This window comes from Berghia stephanieae, chromosome 8 (genome assembly GCF_034508935.2).
Source record: "Berghia stephanieae isolate SIO BIC M18660-M18661 chromosome 8, UCSD_Bste_1.3, whole genome shotgun sequence".
NCBI classification, from domain to species: Eukaryota; Metazoa; Mollusca; class Gastropoda; order Nudibranchia; family Aeolidiidae; genus Berghia; species Berghia stephanieae.
Genome location: NC_088367.1, coordinates 53,851,207 through 53,871,206, shown reverse-complemented (window position 1 = coordinate 53,871,206; position 20,000 = coordinate 53,851,207). Strand labels below are relative to the sequence as shown.

Sequence of the window (20,000 nt, the reverse complement as noted above, 5' to 3'; positions counted from 1 at the left end):
AAATCCACCGAAATCTATGATGATCCACTTCAGTGATGATTGAACCAGATACTATGGGATGAAAACACCGGTGGGGATTGAACCAGAGACAATGGGAGGCGCCAACCAGTGGGGATTGAATAATACGGAAAGTGGACACCAGTGGGGAGTGAACCGAGAACTGTGTGAGGTGGACACAAAGGGGGAGTGAACCAGAGACTATGGGAGGTGGGCACCAGTGGGGATTGAACCAGAGACAATGGGAGGCGCCAACCAGTGGGGGATTGAATAATACGGAAAGTGGACACCAGTGGGGAGTGAACCGAGAACTGTGTGAGGTGGACACAAAGGGGGAGTGAACCAGAGACTATGGGAGCAGGGTACCCATAGCTGCCAACCCTTCACATTCCAAAAGTGGAATCAAAATATCAAAAAATCGGAATTTGAGACAAAAATCGGAATTGTAATTTTACTTACCACAATCACTGCATCACCATGGTCAAGCTATTTAGTCGCCTTCTAGGTACCGTACTGTTGGGATTGAACCAGGTACTATTGGAGGTCGGCACCAGTGGGGAGTGAACCAAAGGTTATGGTAGGTGGACACTAGTGGGGATTGAACCAGAGACTATTGGATAAGGGCATCAGTGGGGATTGAACCAAGAATTGTGTGAGGTGGACACTAAAAGGGAGTGAACCAGAGACTTTGGAAGGTGAGCACCAATGGGGATTGAACCAGAGACTATAAGAAATGGGTACCAACGGGGAATGAACCCAGACCTATGTGAGGTGGGCATAAGTGAGGAGTGAACCAGAGACTAAGGGATGTGGGAAACAGTAGGGGGGATTGAATCAGAGACTATGGGGGATAGGCACCAGTGGGGAGTGAACCTGGGACTATTGGACGTGGACATCTGTAGGGAACGAACCCAGGACACGGTAATGTGGATAATATGAGTGTGTAATGAACCTGGGACTATGGGAGGTGGACACCAATCTGGAACGTACACAAGAGATAGGATGAGATACAAGTGGCGAGTGAACCAGGGACTGTGAGATGTGGACAATACTGAGGAGGGAACCCAAGGCTGAGGAAGAAGACACACAGTGGAGCGTTACCCCATAATTCCTCTGGAGGACAAAAGTGGGGACTGATCCTGGGACTGTGGAGGCCGACACTAGAGTTGATTGAACCTGGGACTAAGGGAGGTGGGTACAAGTGGCGAGTAAACCTAGGATCGGAAAATGGTAGAAAAATTAGGAACCAGTAATGACCTATAGTCTCTGGTTCACTCCCCACTGATGCCCACCTCACATAGTTCTGGGTTCACTCCCCCCTGGTATCCACCTCTCATAGTCTCTGGTTCAATCCCCATTGGTGCTCACCTTCCAAAGTTTCTGGTTCCCTCTCCTCTGGTGCTCTACTCCCATAGTGTCTGGTTCACTCCCTTCTAGCGTCCACCTCACACAATTCTTATTTACTCCCCACTGGTTGGCATTTCCCATTGTCTCTGGTTCAATCCCCACTGTTGCCAACCTCGTCTCTGGTTCACTCCCCACTGGTGCCCACCTCCAATATTATCTGGTTCACCCCCAATGGTGCCAATCTCCCATAGTTACTGGTTCAATCCCCACCGATGCTCTCATCCCATAGTCTCTGGTTCACTCCCCATTAGTTCTCTCATTCCGTAGTCTCTGGCTCAATCCCCACTGGTGCCCACCGCTCATAGTCTCTGGTTCATTCCCCACTGATGTCCTGCTCCTATAGTCTCTAGTTCAGTCCCCACTGTCGCCCACCTCCCATAGTCTCTGGTTCAATCCCCACTAGTGCTCTCATCCCATAGTCTCTGATTCAATCCCGACTGGTGCCCATCTCCCATAGTCTCTGGTTCACTCCCCACTTGAATGGTATTCAGTAGATTTCAGCAGTACCGTTACTACTATCCTATTAATATGGCAGAAACCGGGATAAGCTCTGGTTCCGTGAGTCGTATGGCTCGGAGGGACTATTCTGGCAAAGATTAAACTTATTCTACTTCTACACTCTCTGAAAGGCATTGTCAGTCAATGTATCCACATTCCTATAAAGCGTATGAGCTCAGGCAAGTTCTATCTTGTCTCAATTTATCTTTTGTACTGTCAAGATAGACATTATTTTTTCAACAATGCAACACAATGTACTGGCCGCTTATAAGGTAAAGAAGTAGAAGTAATATTATATTTATAACAATGAATGCGTAGTAGATGATGTTTATTAGATCCCTCCTCCCCCCCCCCCCCCCCCCCCCCCCAATCTCTCTCTCTCTCTCACTCACACACACACACACACACACACACACACACTATCACACTCGTTAGAACCGATCAGCTCTTAAACTTAAACGATACGATAGGATACAATCGGAAATTTTAAACTTTTACCAATCAATCAATGTTAAAATAACAACCTAAAGTGAAGCTATCTCGAGGAATGTGCTGAAAGCCTCCCTTCAAAAATATTATTTGGGTTTATCTTCTGCGCTATGAATGATCAGCTTAAATTATATGTGCCTTCAATACTGCTTAAATGCAAATTCAGATAGAAAAGAGAATAGGGCAGTATCAACCAGGAAAAAGAAGAAGAAGAAGAAGAAGAAGAAGAAGAAGAAGAAGAAGAAGAAGAAGAAGAAGAAGAAGAAGAAGACATGCAAATTGAATTCAAAGTCAAATAAAGACAGAAAATGTATCGTAAGATGAATGGTGATAACTTACTAACCTCATGTTTTGCGATATCAACAATGGGATTACACCAATCTGAATTAATGCACGGGCATTCGTTTCCATTTTTAAATTTCAGTGAATTCTGCTCTCTCCCAACCACCACGGGTATTGAGGACAACGTCAAATGGAAACATGACAGCATCAATGAGATACTGAAACGAAGACATGCCGTCAAAGAATACATTTGCATTTTTATCCCTTGTTTTGGAAAAAAAAATTCGCTCAGTGTACAACTAGTCCTCCCTAAATGGTCACCACTAATAATAATAATAATGCCTATCAATCGGAATGTCAAAGTGCTGACACGTGGGAACACGTCAATTCCTTTTTTGTTGTTGTTGGCATCTTTTGTTTATATTCGATTTGATCACATGATCACTGTGAACAGTCACGTGAAGGAGACAAAAAAAATCGTAGTCAGGAAAGTGGAAAGGACAATTAATTATCAAATGGATTAATTTATTTCCCACCGAAGGTCATGTCAGGATAATATTTAAGTTCTTGGTTGTTATATTATATCTCCTGTGATGTCATTCCACAAGCATCTTTTTAAGATAACGATAATTTAAATAAATTACGGGACTCTGCTGACAACTTTCTGGTTCAGAGGTCAAAGTTGGAAAATTGACCTCGTCAGCAATGATGCAGAACGTGTTCTTACTGTGTAGTCCTGTGTCTAGCAGACGGGACTTGGAATGGGAACAGCAGTGACTGTGAAAGCTGTGTTGTGACTTCGGGTTTCTAATATTTGTAATTATTTTTTTTTATTTATGTCCCGGTAAATTTAGAAGAAATGCATATTACTGTAAATTTAGAGAGTGTCCTATTTTTGTTTTGAGTTTGTCTAGACCGCTATCATCTAAATCTAACAAGTTAAACTTATCACGATATAATGACGCTCTCTAGATCTCTATAATTCCTATTTTATTATCATCCTATTCTTATATTTAGTTGGTCTCTATATCTCATTCATGCTCCCAACTGTTAAACGTTAGCATGTCATCATTATGCGTGCATTTTCAAACGCCAAGTGTAGATATAGCTTGCAACGACATTGTCATTGAGGTCTGTCGACATGCTCATTGAAGGCCAATCATGGCGTCTTGGCCTTGGAACAATTTAGCCCACAAATCCGTGCTTCAATGATTTTCTCATTAAATGGTGAAGTTGAAGACAGAAGAATGCTACTAGAATCCACCTACAGCCCCACGTCCTCCTCTATAATATAAAAAAAGGCTGAGCAACATGAGCAGGTCAATGTGAGAAAGAAAAGTGCCTCTTTTAATTTGTCTCTGTTGAGAATTATCTGCTGCAGACGCAAGCTTAGAAGCTCTACCAAGACACAAATCCATGAATAGCTAAGATGGGAGGCCTTCCGAAAGCTCCTACATCCCCAGTATTCTTGTTTTTATATAATGTTCGAGTAGAGGGTTTGGGAGGGGGAAAACTTTTTTCTTAAAAGCCTCCCCCCTCCTAAACCCCCTACTAGAACATTATAAAATAAGTTTCCCCCCTCTCAAAAAAAAAATAAAATAAAATAAGAATAATGAGGATGTAGGAGCTTTCGGAAGGCCTCCCGCTAAGATAGATACCTTATCTTTTAACTTAATCTGAAGACCTCCATTTTTTGTGATAAAAGTAAAAGTTTGAAATTGTCTCTCATGTCATGTTCCATGGGATGTAAGGTATAACGCATGCAAGGTGGTATCATCATATTATTTATTTTTTATTTTTTTTAGTGATCTTTCAAGCTTTAATGGTTGGTCATATTTTAAAACTAGATCTAGGCTAACTTTATAATGATTTTGTATGTTTTTCCCCCAATGTGACGTGGTCTCGTTGAATTGCCATATGATATAAAGTCTGTTCTAAATAGGATTATATATTCTAATATAAATTATATTGAAAAATGGATACTTCACCTGATTGTTGATGTCCAGTTTGATAAATGATTTATTTTTTAGAAGAATTTTACTTTTAAAAGTGATTTCTAAAAAATAAACAAATAGAGAAGCAATTTTCTCAGCCTGCGTCTGCATCCGGCCATTTTCACTGAGTTATATTTCAAAAGAAGAGACTTTTTTTTTCAATTCAGACTTGAACAATTTTTTGTGATTTAAAAAAATCAAAGTTTTATTTAGCTCTAAGTCAATAAAACTTCTTAATGGAATGTCGGGTTCTTGTTGATGTGCAGTTTCATCTTTGACCTGATCTACTTTCGGACTCGACATATACAAAATGCAATACAGAAGCATGAGTAAAGTGCTCGGTTTTAATTGTACGAGGAAAAGATATTTGACTCTCCTACATCAAATATGCCGATCGTCATCGTCGTCTTCCTCCCATCATACATCAGGAAATGGCAGATACGAAGCTGTGTTTTCAAAGTCTATATCTCAACCCAATGAATTTTGGGCTGAGGCTGCAGAAGGAATTCACTGGTTCAAAAAATGGGACCGTGTTTTGGATCACAGCAATTCTCCCTTCACCAAATGGTAAATATGATCATGGTGATAGTGAGGATGATATGATAATTTAACTTTATTATTATTATTATTATTATTATTATTATTATTATTATTATTATTATTATTATTATTATTATTATTATTATTGTTTATTTTGTTTTTGATTATTACTATTCATTATTGTTATTATGTGTTTATTATTATTGTTTATTATCTCTGATTTGTGTATTGAGATTGGCACTATATCAAATATTACTATCATGATTACTATTATTTTATTTTATCATCATCATCATCATCATCATCATCATCATCATCATCATCATCATCATCATCATCATCATTATCATCATTCTTATTAAAATATTATTATTATTATATTATTATATTATTATTATTATTATTAATTATTATTATTATTATTATTATTATTATTATTATTATTATTATTATTATTATTATTATTATTATCCGTATCAGTATTTAATTGAATACAATAACTGAATACAAAATCATCAACGGATGAATAATACCACAAAGTGCACTCCAAATTTAAATTGAGTTTTGCTCGTATTCCTTTTGCTTTGTTAACATTTTGAACGCACCATGTGCCTATTTCTACATAAACCTATGTCAACCAAAATATTCTCAAATTTCAAATATTTTTCCTCTATCAGTGCAAAACATGCCCAGGAATTTAAAAGTATCCACAACTATTTCAAATGCCTTGTAAATTATCTCAAGAATGCTTAATACAAAGAAGGACGCTTATTTTTGAAGTGGAATTGTGTTTTTACATAGCTTGGTGGGGGAATAAGTGAATTATGATTATGAAGACCATTGAAGACGATGTTTTAGAGGATAAACAGTAAATAAATAAATTAAATATTTCCATTTTTATTGATTGACTGATTTTATATCTTTCGTTATTACTTAATTTATTTATTTGTATGTTGATTTATTTGTTTATTTATATATTAATTGATTGATTTAATTATTTGCATATTTATTTATTTAATCATTTATTTTTATATTTGTTTATTTCTTGATTTCCAAATCAAACGTACATAATACAGTACCCTGATACTAGATGATGTTCTGTGTCATGGTCTCAAGTGAGTAAAGAGCTACTCGACTATGCATAAAGATATATGTAGAATGAGGCCCCAGAATTTACTAGTTACTATAAATGAAAAACAATTAACGATTTGTTTACAATGAAATAAAAATAATGATGAAATTTAATTAAAAGAGATAAACAGTGATCGTGGCAGTTACAAATAGAGATATGAATATTTTACGTAACTTATGATAATATGTCAGGTTCGTAAGTTTACGTCTCCAGGCAGTTGATGGGCTTGGATGATCTATTCCTCTGATAACAGGATCGGACTCGTAAAATTCCACTTCCAGGCAATTGGTAATGGGTTAATATGTAATCCTTGACAGCGGGCTCGGGTTTGATCCTTGAAGATTATACAATCAAAGTTAAAAGCTCCGGCGTCTTAATGGTGTAGATATAATATCTACAAAGTCCCAAAAGATAAAAATCTTCCAGTATATATATAGGAATAGAACGACTGGCCGTCCGGCATAGATTGTGGAGAGAAAGTGAGTGTCAAATGTTAGACCTATCAGCTTTTATAATAAGTGGCTACGTGACAGAATGTAGAACGAAAAGTATTCACTAATTAGAAATTAATTCGAGGGAAGGCTATAAAAGGAAAGACGATCTAATATTAGAAGGTAAAGTTTATCTAAGCCTACCGAAATATAACTGGAGTGAGATGAATTCAGTTCTTAATAAAATAAAATTTAATAAGATAATTGTGAACAACCTTTACTGTGACATTCTGAATACCAAGTGCTTTTATTTAAAATTGCCGCCTATTGTTGATTGTATCAAAGGTTTGTTGGTGGAGAGCTGAACACGTGTTTCAATGCTGTAGATCGGCATGTTGAGGGGGGTCGAGGGGATCAAACTGCTATCATCCATGACAGTCCTGTGACTGGCAGTATCACACATTTGACCTACCGACAGTTGTTACAACAGGTGATGTTTTGAAATTTTATATTCAATTTATTTTATGGATGACTTGATTTTAAACAAAAAAAGTTTTTTATATAGCGCAATATCCACTAAACGTGGTTAAAGCGCTTTACTAGGGGTTCCTAGCCAACAGCCACACTTAACATGTAGGATTGACATGACGTCTGTTAGGCGATATTAAGTTTTTTTTTGGACAGAGACAATGCTGTTAATGGCCGGGTACTCATTTTATACATGAGTATGGTGAGATAATGTGAGTAAAGAGCCTTTTCCAAGTACTAAACTATGCACCGAGTAAGGCTCGAACCCAGGACCTTCCGATCTGAAAAGGACTGTCATACCACAAGACCACATAGCCAATTTAGTGTATCTCGAATTCACTGAGTTTGGCATCGTGGTCTGCAAATGTTGTCTTATCGTTTTTTTCTTCTGTGTTAAATGTTTATTAAATATAGGGAAAAAAATAAATTGAGCTTTATATAGCGCAATATCCACTAAATGTGCTCAAAGCGCTTTACAAGGGGTCCCTGGTCAACAGCAACATTTACATGTAGGACAGGACATGTTGCCTGTTAGGCGATATTACAATTTTTCGGACAAAGACAACGCTGTTAACGGCCAGGTACTCATTTTACATCTGGGTATGGTGAGAGAATGTGAGTAAAGAGCCTTTTCCAAGGCCTCAACTATGCGCCGAGCGCGAGGCTCGAACCCAGGACCTTCCGATCCGAAAGCGAGTGTCATACCACTAGACCACATAGCCGCACCCCAACACCCCAATAGAGTATAGAGTTCAAGGCTTCTTGTTTTCTTAAAAGAGTCTTGAAGCCAATTTTTGTTGAAGTAGACAATTATATGAATCTAAGGTCATTGTGAGATAGGTTAGATAAAAAATGTTAGGATCCCAACAAAAAAAAAATGTTTAAAAAGTTGCATTGCCAAGACAACGGCAGCCATCTTGAAAAATAAACATAGAATTTGGGACTCCACCATTTTTGTAATTCTTGACTAATTTTACTAATTCCACATTCAATGCCTTTGGGGTGATGACGTCACTAGCAGCTGACTAGATGAGTTTGATTGGTTTATCCAAATAATCATATAAGAATTATTTTTTGAAATATAGTTTCTGAAAATAGACTGAATATGACACTCCCTGTACCAAAATAATCAATTTAACTATAAAACCACCATTTGACATCTTGTCCACAATGAAAAATTATAATGCGGTTATGTGGTCGAGTGGTATGACACTCGCTTTCGGATCGGAAGCGCATAGATGAGTCCTTGGAAAAGACTCTTTACTCACATTCTCTCACCGTACTCAGGTGTAAAATGAGTACCTGGCCATTAACAGTGTTGTCTTTGTCCGAAAAATTGTAATATTGCCTATAAGTTAAATGTTGCTGTTGACCAGGGACCCCTTGTAAAGCGCTTTGAGCACATTTAGTGGATGTTGTGCTATATAAAAGCTCATTTTTATAATCCCCCATTTCGGATCAATTTTACTATAAAATCACCAATTGACATCTTGTCCACCATACTATCACAATACTGTTTGAGACAGGTCGCATTATTTATTAGGGTTTTTTGTTTTTTTTTTAATTCCCAGGTAGAGAAATTTGCAGGAGTCTTGAGACAACACGGTGTTGGTAAAGGGGATCGCGTCTTGATCTACATGCCGATGATACCGCAGGCTGTGGTCACCATGTTGGCCTCAGCCAGAATTGGTGCTGTACACTCGCTAGTCTTCGGTGGGTTTGCTGCCAAGGAACTTTCTACAAGAATCGCCCATGCTGAGGTCAGTTGACGCCGATGTATTTAAGTGTTTCTTTAAATTTTTTTCTTTTTAGAGTTTACATAGTATGAGAAAAGAGAAAAAACTCCCATGTTGTCAAAGCACTTTGAGTCTTATATTTTAAGAGCTATAGCAGCATTGCAAGATTTTATCATTTCTATTATTATTATTATTATTATTATTATTATTATTTTTATTATTATTATTATTATTATTATTATTATTATTATTATTATTATTATTATAATTGATGTTTTAATTTTTACCACTATACTACTACAACTATTACTACTGCTACTACTACTGCTACTACTACTAGTACTACTAGTACTACTACTACTACTACTACTACTACTACTACTACTACTACTACTACTACTACTACTACTACTATAATCATCACATAGATATTATATCATCTGATTCATTTCAGCCCAAGGTCATCGTCAGTGCCAATTTTGGAGTGGAGCCCACCCGACAAGTACCATACAAACCCCTGCTGGACGAAGCTCTCTCCCTCACCCATTTCACACCTAACAAGTGCATCATATTCAATAGGCCTGGCGTATGTATTTCATTGATGCCTTACCTTCGACTAATTCCCTCTGCCCCCTTCCCTGTCAATGAATTTGATTTGACAAGATTAAGTATTGAATTTTCCAAATTATTTTTTTGATTTTTGGCTTTTTCTTCTTTGTTGCTCTACAAATCAACGTTGATGCTTCAAAAAATCGTTGTATGGTATAATTATTGACGAGTCTCTATGATTTGCTTTTTTCTGCCTTAATTATCCAAGCCGGTGGGGGGGGGGGGGGGGTGGAGGGGGTGATATCTAAGTTGGTAAAGTACAATCAAAGCGACCGAGATTGATCCCGAGTGCAGTTGAGATTTTTTTTCTGATCCCCCTGTCCACCCAGCAGTGATTGGGTAGCTGGGTCTGTAAGGTCTTGTGGAAAGTACTTTGCAATAGACTGGTGTCCAATCCAAAGGGTAGCAAGCAATTTCTATTGTCTGTTTCATACTATATATAGAAACCTGGATAAACTCTGGCTCTATGAGCCTAATGGCTCTGAAAGACTGCTTTAATTATCCAAGCCAGCGACCAGCTGAGCTCTAGCCCTTCAGTCTTCTGCCATGACGTAGAGGTTACCTGTCTCGTGTAGTTGTTCCAGGTGACTATACAGTGTGTTACCAATGCTTGGATTTGGTGGGAGGAATGTGCATCTCAGGTCTTCAAGGGATTGACACTCAAGCTAGTGGTGTGTTACTGTTTCATTGGGGTGTTGACATTAGGGACAGGATAGGGACGTTGTCTTTTGTGATTTTACTTAGATGGCTGTTGAACGGTATTTGTTTTGTTCTTAGATGGAAGATGATGTTTGTGGATGGGGTTCCTGTTGAATGGCATGTGTTTTGTTCTTAGATGGAAGATGATGTTTGTGGATGGGGTTCCTGTTGAATGGCATGTGTTTTGTTCTTAGATGGAAGATGATGTTTGTGGATGGGGTTCCTGTTGAATGGCATGTGTTTTGTTCTTAGATGGAAGATGATGTTTGTGGATGGGGTTCCTGTTGAATGGCATGTGTTTTGTTCTTAGATGGAAGATGATGTTTGTGGATGGGGTTCCTGTTGAATGGCATGTGTTTTGTTCTTAGATGGAAGATGATGTTTGTGGATGGGGTTCCTGTTGAATGGCATGTGTTTTGTTCTTAGATGGAAGATGATGTTTGTGGATGGGGTTCCTGTTGAATGGCATGTGTTTTGTTCTTAGATGAAAGATGATGTTTGTGGATGGGGTTCCTGTTGAATGGCATGTGTTTTGTTCTTAGATGAAAGATGATGTTTGTGGATGGGGTTCCTGTTGAATGGCATGTGTTTTGTTCTTAGATGAAAGATGATGTTTGTGGATGGGGTTCCTGTTGAACGGTATGTGTTTTGTTCTTAGATGGAAGATGATGTTTGTGGATGGGGTTCCTGGCCGCCCATAGTAGACAGGGTGGCATTTACTCTGTCTTCTATCCCCTTATAGCTTTTTTTCCAATTTGCTTTTTTGTCTTTGTCTTGGAATGAGATTACTTGATTTTGTTCTGAACCTGGCCGGGGTCCTTGGCTGGGAGGGAAAAATTTGAATGCATAGTTATTGTTTTGGGAGATGATATTTAAGGCTAACGGTCTTTACAGGAGTGGACATAAGGGTAAATTTACATCTTTCACATATTTCTTTTTTTTTTTTAATTGAGCTTTTATATAGAGCCATATACACTAAACGTGCTCAAAGCGCTATACAAGGGGTCCCTGGTTAACAGCAACATTTAACATGTAGGATGGGACATAACGCCTGTTAGGCGATATTACAATTTTTCGGACAAAGACAACGTTGTTAACGGTCAGGTACTCATTTTATACCTGAGTACTGTGAGAGAATGTGAGTAAAGAGCCTTTTCCAAGGACTCAACTATGCGCCGATTGAGGCTCGAACCCAGGACTTTCCGATCCGAAAACGAGTGTCATACCACAAGACCACACAGACGCACACATATTAATGTTGGATTTTTGAAATTTTAAATTTTTTCTTTATTTTTAACGATGTAGTTTGACCCGGCTAATCTGAAGGTTGGCTTGGATGTGGACTGGCAAGACGCTGTAGACTCGGCATCACCTGCTGACTGCATACCTGTCCCGGCCACGGATCCTATTTATCTGTTGTATACATCGGGTACCACAGGATTACCAAAGGTTAGAAATAGATAAATAGGTAATCAAATAGATTGACAAATTGATTAAGTGATTTGACAAAGTAATTAATTGATTTGACAAATTAATTAATGGATTTATCTCATGGATGGAGAATCTCAAAAAGTAGAAAAATCGACTTAACGAGTTTTTAAAAAACCAGCCTTCATTCACAATTTCCAATTTTATTTGTGCTTTTCTAAGATATTCCAGGTCAAAGTGTTATTAATTACTTCCTTTTTATTTTAAATAAGTTTTTAAAAACAATTTAAACATTTTTTTCATTTTTTTTTTTTTTTTTGTGGAAAATATTGTTGTCATTTGGTTTCAATCCACTTGGGTACAAACACTGTGTTTTGTTTCATTACAATACAGGCTGTGGTGCGTCCCAGTGGAGGTCATGCTGTGGTCATGAATTGGACCATGAAAAATGTTTATGGCATCGATCCTGGGCAGGTAGGAGTTTGATAGTAACAAACAAAATAGTAACATTATCAATGTTTAATTGGAGTCCTGATATCTCAAATAGTCGTTTACTCAACTTACAATTAAATTTGTGGCTGGCTGAGAAAATTTGGAAAGATGTTCTGTATGCAGTGGTGTAGACCACAACTTTCTGATCATTTACCACTTTAAATTTTCTTTCTATGTCTATTAGAACCCAAGTAATGAATTTTTATCTGAATAAAATGTGTTGCTATGGGAAACACTTTATCTTTGATTTTGGCTCATATCTTGAATCGAAGTTTGACGCATCTTCCCGGGTTTTCTCAGCCAGCCTCACAAATGGACAAGTTTTATATCCCAGTTGAGCTGATTTAAAAAAAACAAACTTTGTACCTTTCTGCTCACCTAACAAAGATTTGGTAGTTGGATCTGTCAGATTAAAAAAAAAAATATCCACTAAATGTGCTCAAAGCGCTTTACAAGGGGTTCCTTGTCAACAACAACATTTAACATATAGGACGGGACATGATGCCTGTTAGACGATATTACAATTTTTTGGACAGAGACAACACTGTTAACAACCAGGTACTCATTTTATACCTGAGTATGGTGAGAGAATGTGAGTAAAGAGACTTTTCCAAGGACTCAACTATGCGCCGAGCGAGGCTCGAACCCAGAACCTTCTGATCTGAAAGCGGGTGCCATACCACAAGACCACATAGCCGCACAGGTTTATTTGAAGTTACTTTTGCGATTGACTGTTATTCTTTCAATTTGTAGGATAGACACCCATCTAATTTGCCTTGATTGACACTCTGATTGTCCAAATTTATGATCTTTTCTGTTGGAAATCAGGTTTGGTGGTCTGCATCGGACCTGGGCTGGGTTGTCGGCCATTCCTACATTGCTTACTCCCCTTTGATTAACGGATGCACCACAGTTATCTATGAGGTATGTATGTTCATTATTCTGCCTCGTCCTCTTCTAATAATAGATAAGACATAAAATTCCCTTTATTCATCCCATAGGGGAAATTTGTCTGTAGGTTTTATTCCAAGGGGAGTCTGGAATAACCTAGGCATCAACCGCAGTGCTGCGCCACAAATTGGGCTTGGGTGAGGTGATTTGCTCAAGGCCACACAGCGCAGCGGCGGGAAATCGAACTTGGTACTTTTTGGGTATGAAGCAAATACTGTACTGCTGAGTCATACTGCCACCTTCTAGGCTACAATGACTCATTGAGGGGTTGTAGACCGTTCCACCATTGCTTATTCCCCTTTGATTAATGGACGCACCACAGTTATCTATGAGGTTTTATGTGTTAGATGTTCGTTATTCTGTCTTGTCCTACGCTACAAGGACTCATTGAGGGCACACATCTGGGTACAAGCCGCTATTGGCAGGAATGAGTGAGTGGTGGAAAGCCATCCATCAAGGTTTCGGGGCCTTCCAGTAGGCTAGAGGAGAGAATCTTGAAGACAAAATAAAAAAAAAACAACTGAACACAGAACATTTCAGGCTCAAAAAACATCCCAGCCAATGACAAAAATAATCTTTAATAATGAAGTATTGGAGAGGTTTTAGGTCTGACATGTTGTGTTCTTTGGTACCTTTTTTAATTTTTTGAATCTGATACATTCATTTTTTGGAAATTCAACATCCTCTTTTTTTCTTTTTTTTCTTTCTTTTTTTTTCTTTTTTTTTTCAAATTTTAAAACTGTTGAAATGATTGAAACTGACAAAAAGCTTTCATTTAAAAAAAACAACTCAATAGATGGACTGGATTGGATTTTGGTGTGAAATAATAACAGGCCTGCAAATCTTCCGACAATTGTCGGAATACCGACAGTACGATTTGGCTCTATAAATTCTGACATTTAAAAAAAAAAAAAAAAATTATATAAAAAAAAATATATATATGCATATTCGTAACGTCAAAAGACAAAACTAACTAAAAAGAAAATAAAAGTGTTTTATTTTGTGCCTCGACTAGAGTCTATTTTAAAAAAACAAAAAACATTGTACTTATCTCGTCAAAGACAAAAGAAACCAGCAGCATTCCATCTTGTCAATAATTATCACCACCTCCATACTCCCCGGACGTGTACGTATTCACTGCCTACTGTCTGCCCACAGACTGTGTGTCTGCCCGCTTGTAGCAAGCTAGTGTCGGTCGCTCGCGTTCGCGAGTCGTCGATCACACACGACGTAGTCAGTAATCAACTAACACACATAGCCTGTTGGGGACCGGGCCGTTTCTTTCTATTTTGCTACCGACACACACACGTCGTTCCGTTCTTCTTTTTTCAGGTCCATTCATGATCTCTGTATATCCGGTTGAAGTGAACCGGAAAAATATGAATGCGAAATAAATATTTTTCCTCGAATGAAAAGGTGAATGAATGCTTATATCTGAAGTTTTCGCTCCTTTGGCCTACGACCGATTCCCTTTTCCTCTATTCTCTCATGACCGTAGTTTTTCAGTTATTTATTAATTCAATTATTCTTCCTATCAATATTCCTGAAGTATTTTTAGATCGCAGTTGCGACTTACTTACCTTAGAAAAAGGTGTTAAAAATAAATTTAAATTGTCTTGATTTGAAGAACAAGACACCAACGGCGATTTCTTCTCTTGCTATGTGAGGAAAATTGAGGCACCGGGAATGGCATTTTGTATTTATTGCCAACGTTGTCTTATTTATGGATCGAGAGGAAAGTCCTTTTTCGCAAGGCATGCCGAATCATGTGTTGTTAATCCACTTTTTGGTTTGTCTAGTCTATTTTCGCATCCTCGAAAAGTTCAGACAATTTTTTCACCGGCCATTTACAGGCCTGTAATAAGTAGGACTTCAATTTACAAATTGATTGCCATTACATTTTATTTATTTATTTATTTATTTATTTATTTATTTATTTATTTATTTATTTATTTATTTATTTATTTATTTATTTATTTATTTTTTAAACCTCACGAATGAGAGACATCCAATGTTTGCCGTCACTTTTCCTGTTTAATTTTTAACTTCTTATTATATATATATATATTTATATATATATATATATATATATATATATATATATATATATATATATATATATATATATATATATATATATATATATATATATATATATATATATATATATATACACACTAAATCTATTTTATTTGTTTCTCTCCACTACGAGGGCAAACCAGTGGGCACGCCAGACGCAGGTGCCTTTTTCCGAGTCCTCCAAGAGCACCAAGTCAATGCCATGTTCACGGCTCCCACAGCCATCAGAGCCATTCGAGCCGCTGTACGGTGATTGCTACAGTTTAGAATTAGTCTTATCTTATATTGTTTACCTCAGACCTGTATAATTTCCAACGCTATCGCTACAATCTTTCATCCAGAATCGTGAGTGGAGCAGGCACTTATGTTAAACTTGGGCTTTTATAAAGCACAATATCCACTAAATGTGCTCAAATCGCTTTACAAAGGTTCTCTGACCAACAGCAACACGTAACATGAAGAACAAGACATGGCACCTGTTAGGCGATATTATAATTTTTTCGACAGAGGCAACACTGTTGATGGCCAGTTACTCGTTTTACACCTGAGTACGGTGAAAGAATGTGAGTAAAGAGCCTTTTCCAAGGACTCAACTATGCACAGAGTGAGACTCGAACCCAAGACCTTCCAATCCGAAAGCGAGTGTCATACCACTAGACCACAGAGACGCTGTTGATAATAACAAGAGATTAAGTGAGCAGGAAAGTGCCAGAAGACAATAGAGAATAAAAATATGTGGCAGCGATGGGTTTGGAGTGGGGGATAGCTCATACGGTAGAGTCACACTCTTCCCATCCAGGCGGAGTTGTCATTCCAGTAAGGTCGCGGGTTCGAGCCCCCATCGCCGTGGCGAAATTTTTATTTTCTATTGTCTTCTGGCACTTTCCTACTCACTCCATTTCCCGCTACAATCTTTGTATTCTTTTAATCATCATTTTGTACATTATGCGGCTATACTGTCTTTCGTATCTGAAAGTTCTGTGTTTGAGATCACTCGGCACATTGTTGAGTCCTTGGAAAAGACTCTTTACTCACATTCTGTCACCATACTTAGGTGTAAAATAGTATCTGGCCATTGACAGTGTTGTCTGTGTTGGAAAAAATAGTAATATCGCCTAGCAGGTGTCAATCCAATAAAGAAAAGTGAAGTGTAATTATAATAATAATAATAATAATAATAATAATAATAATAATAATAATAATAATAATAATAATAATAATAATAATAATAATAATAATAATTAGAATAATAATAATTAGAATAATAATAATGATATGATCTTTATTGTCCATAAAGGCAATTTATTGCTCGGTTTACAATGATGGAAAGTGCACACACACTCATAATTTACTGGTACCGACTCACATTTACAATCGTAACCGAATGCAAATAACATTGATCGCACTTGAAATATTATTTCTAACCATGTAAACATTATCAATCCAATAGAGAAAGGGGAGAAACATGAAGTGTAATCTTTCTTAAGTGGAACATGCAAATTGAATTAAGTTTCCTTGGTTTCATTACAGGACGCTGAAGGAAAATATGTGAAACAGCATCTTCCATTGGATAAGTAAGTTAAAACCAAAAGATGTAAAAGACAAGATGAACATCCTACATTATTTTCTCTATTGAAAATTGCCTGTTGATTCAATAATACATCGTATATGTAAGAACACGGCCATTTATAAAAAGGAATGAAGCAGTTTAAAAATAAATAGATAGATAAAAAAATAAAATAAACTTCCCTTTATTCGTCCCATAAGGAAAGTTAGTCTCTAGGGTCTGTTCCAAGGGAAGACTGGAATAACCCAGGCATCAGCCGCAGTGCCGCAAACTTGCTCAAGGCCACACAGCACAGCGACGGGTGATCAAACTCGATACCTTTTGGGTGTGAAGCAAAGACCGTACCGTGGAGACAGGCTGCCCCCTTATTGCACTGGAACGACTTTAGCACCACAGATATCTTGACTTGATGAGGAAATTGTTCTTTTTAAAAAAGAAATAGTCCTTCAGACCTATTAGGCCCATGGAGTCAGAGTTTATTCCGGTTTCCATAGCAGATAATGGAGATCATGATGCAACAGTAGTCAAAGCAAGAATCTAGTTGGGGAATGAGGTTGCTGATGGTGATTGATGTTGACAATAATGGTAAAGGTGGTAACGATGATGATAATCTCACATATTGAATATGACACTTATTTATTTATTAGAGAATAATTAATTCTCAATATTATCAATTAATTGACATTGAATGCTATTTATATAATTGGCACAGAACATTCAAAGGTTTATAGAACCTATTAGCTCTCAAACGATACGATACAAAACAATATGATCATAAAAAAAACTTGAGCTTTTATATAGCGCAATATCCACTAAACGTGCTCAAAGCGCTTTACAAAATGATAGTAATAATGATGATAGCAGTGCTATTTGTGGTCTTCCCTCCCAGATTTCAAGCCTTATTTGTGGCTGGAGAACACTGTGACCACGAGACTATGGTCTGGATCAAAGACTTGCTGAAGAGACCAATTCTGGACAATTGGTGGCAGACTGGTAAATATCCTAATGTATGTGTGTGTGTATATGTGTGTGTGTATATGTGTGTGTGTGTGTGTGTGTGTGTGCGCATGGGGTTCCGTGTGTGCAAAAACACATGTCACATTGTTGTTTATTTAAAACATAAATATTTGTGTCAGTGCATGACATCATCAGTCGGAAAGTGAACATTTTTGATTGGCTTTTTTTGCATTTTCTGAAAGAATATGCTCCCCATAGCATTTTAATCTTCATGTGAAGCAAATCGGGTGATTTTTCATGAAGTTATGGTCAAATGTATGGGAAAGGTATCCAGTAACTTTTTCATACTTTTTCAACTTGACTAGCTGTAAAAAATAATTAGAACTGAAATTAAGCTTTGATATTTCCCGAAGATGTACAAGAAGGGTTGATTTAATCAATTATGACATGAACTCATTTTTGATAAAAATTGACCTTCTAACTAAACTTGGCAATATCTCAGTTCAAACCTTTTCACCATCAGACCAATTGGCTTTATTTCTTGCCATTGCCAGATTGTCTATGTTTTCATTGTTTTTGTTTTTTTATTGTTGTTGTTGTTGGCTGAAGAAGGGTTTTGAGCCCGAAAATGTCAGTGTGTGGAATTTTGGTATTTTTTGGAGCTGTTATATTCCTTTTTGATTTTTACTTTTTTCAGATTTAGATATTTCTTCAGTGACTTCTCCCTTATACGTGCGGCTATGTGGTCTTGTGGTATGACACTCGCTTTCGGATCGGAAGGTCCTGGGTTCGAGCCTTGCTCAGCGCATAGTTGAGTCCTTGGAAAAGACTCTTTACTCACATTCTCTCACCGTACTTAGGTGTAAAATGAGTACCTGGCCGTTGACAGCATTGTCTTTGTCCGAAAAATTGTAATATCGCCTAACAGCGGCATGTCCCGTCCTACATGTTAAATGTTGCTGTTGACCAGGGACCCCTTGTAAAGCACTTTGAGCACATTTATTGGATATTGCGCTATATAAAAGCTCAATTATTTTTTTTACGTCACTATTATATATCTCTATTCATGTCCTTGATAATACTTTTATGAAATATTACCGTGTGCTTTGATTTGATTTTTCTTCTCTTCCACTTCCAGGCTACCAATCCCACCTGGAGCATTTTCCACCCTATGGAACGCTGACCAAAGGTTCAAGGAAACGTATTTCGAGACTTTGCCGGTAAATTGTCTGGGCTTGTAGCTTATAGATAGTATGCGCTTGGCTAAGAAGCTCATAACATTGCCATCCGGAAGTACAACGGACCAACACACAAAACTGTGTGTATCCATGAACGTTTATAGTCAGGTTAATACAGTTCAGCGAGCATTACTCATAAACGCGGATGGCAAAAAACAATAACAAAGACCTGAGTGACTTCATCTTCGAACTATCTATACAGGTTTCCTAACTAGAGTAGAGCACTCACTTCACATGCCAAGGAAGCAAAATTGATCTCCGGTGAAGTCGAGATTTTTTTTCTCTGACCCAGATAGACTCACCTCCTATCCAAATGGTAGCAAGTAATTGCTATTGTCTGTTTCATGCTATAGAAACCATAATGGGCATGAAGGTCACTTACTGTGTCTTCTATCCTCCTATATATGATTTCCAACTTGCTTTCTGTCTGTGTCTTGGAATGAGATTACTTGGTTTTGTCCTGGCCCTGGCCGGATACCCTATGAGGGAGGAAAACAGTCAAATGTATAGTTATAGCTTTGGGAGATGATATTCTTTCTCTTGTAAATCATCTCAGTGTTATGTCTTGTTATATTGTTGTTTTGAATGTTTACTGTAAGCATTCGAGTGTGTTCCTCCTAGTCTGATTTTGTGCTTGTGTCTGGATGAGACTTTTAGGTGATCTCAAACTAAGTAGGTACATAGATGGTATCTTGGAATTGACAACTGTTTCCTATTTAAACCAATTCCACATTGTCTTATGTTTCCTTGGGTGGTTTAAGTGTTAATCTAGAATCTTTCTGTTTCCTATTTGAACCAATTCCCCTTTGTTTTACTATTTGTAATTCTAGAACTTTTCTTCCTTTTGTTCTAGCGCTGATATGACCAAGATGTGTTGCAAGCGCCGTAAAACCCTAAAAAAAAAAGAAAAACACCAACAATTCTCAAGGGTTTTTTGTTTGTTTGT

General features: G+C 37.4%; 2 protein-coding genes across 3 annotated transcripts in view; one reads left to right on the top strand and one right to left on the bottom strand.

The window, feature by feature from the left end:
• The window catches only part of LOC144978879 (di-N-acetylchitobiase-like), a 21,357-nt gene extending 18,059 nt beyond the window's left edge, over positions 1 to 3,298 (bottom strand). The window contains exon 1 of one of the 2 annotated variants that reach the window (XR_013646619.1): positions 2,735 to 3,298. Coding sequence is in view for 1 of the 2 variants with exons in the window: in XM_078925467.1 (XP_078781593.1) it covers positions 2,735 to 2,929 (195 nt within the window). In the remaining variant the exon portion in view is untranslated. The remainder of the gene's footprint in view (positions 1 to 2,734) is intronic. The other variant, XM_078925467.1, reaches the window with a different exon arrangement.
• LOC144979068 (acyl-CoA synthetase short-chain family member 3, mitochondrial-like) overlaps positions 3,200 to 20,000 on the top strand; it is a 29,428-nt gene continuing 12,627 nt past the window's right edge. The window contains exons 1-13 of the mRNA XM_078925683.1: positions 3,200 to 3,489; positions 4,724 to 5,234; positions 7,116 to 7,260; positions 8,870 to 9,058; positions 9,489 to 9,620; positions 11,648 to 11,791; positions 12,164 to 12,244; positions 13,091 to 13,186; positions 15,426 to 15,536; positions 16,823 to 16,866; positions 17,749 to 17,866; positions 18,520 to 18,530; positions 18,955 to 19,036. Coding sequence (XP_078781809.1) covers positions 4,978 to 5,234; positions 7,116 to 7,260; positions 8,870 to 9,058; positions 9,489 to 9,620; positions 11,648 to 11,791; positions 12,164 to 12,244; positions 13,091 to 13,186; positions 15,426 to 15,536; positions 16,823 to 16,866; positions 17,749 to 17,866; positions 18,520 to 18,530; positions 18,955 to 19,036 — 1,410 coding nt within the window. The 5' untranslated portion in view covers positions 3,200 to 3,489; positions 4,724 to 4,977. The remainder of the gene's footprint in view (positions 3,490 to 4,723; positions 5,235 to 7,115; positions 7,261 to 8,869; positions 9,059 to 9,488; positions 9,621 to 11,647; positions 11,792 to 12,163; positions 12,245 to 13,090; positions 13,187 to 15,425; positions 15,537 to 16,822; positions 16,867 to 17,748; positions 17,867 to 18,519; positions 18,531 to 18,954; positions 19,037 to 20,000) is intronic.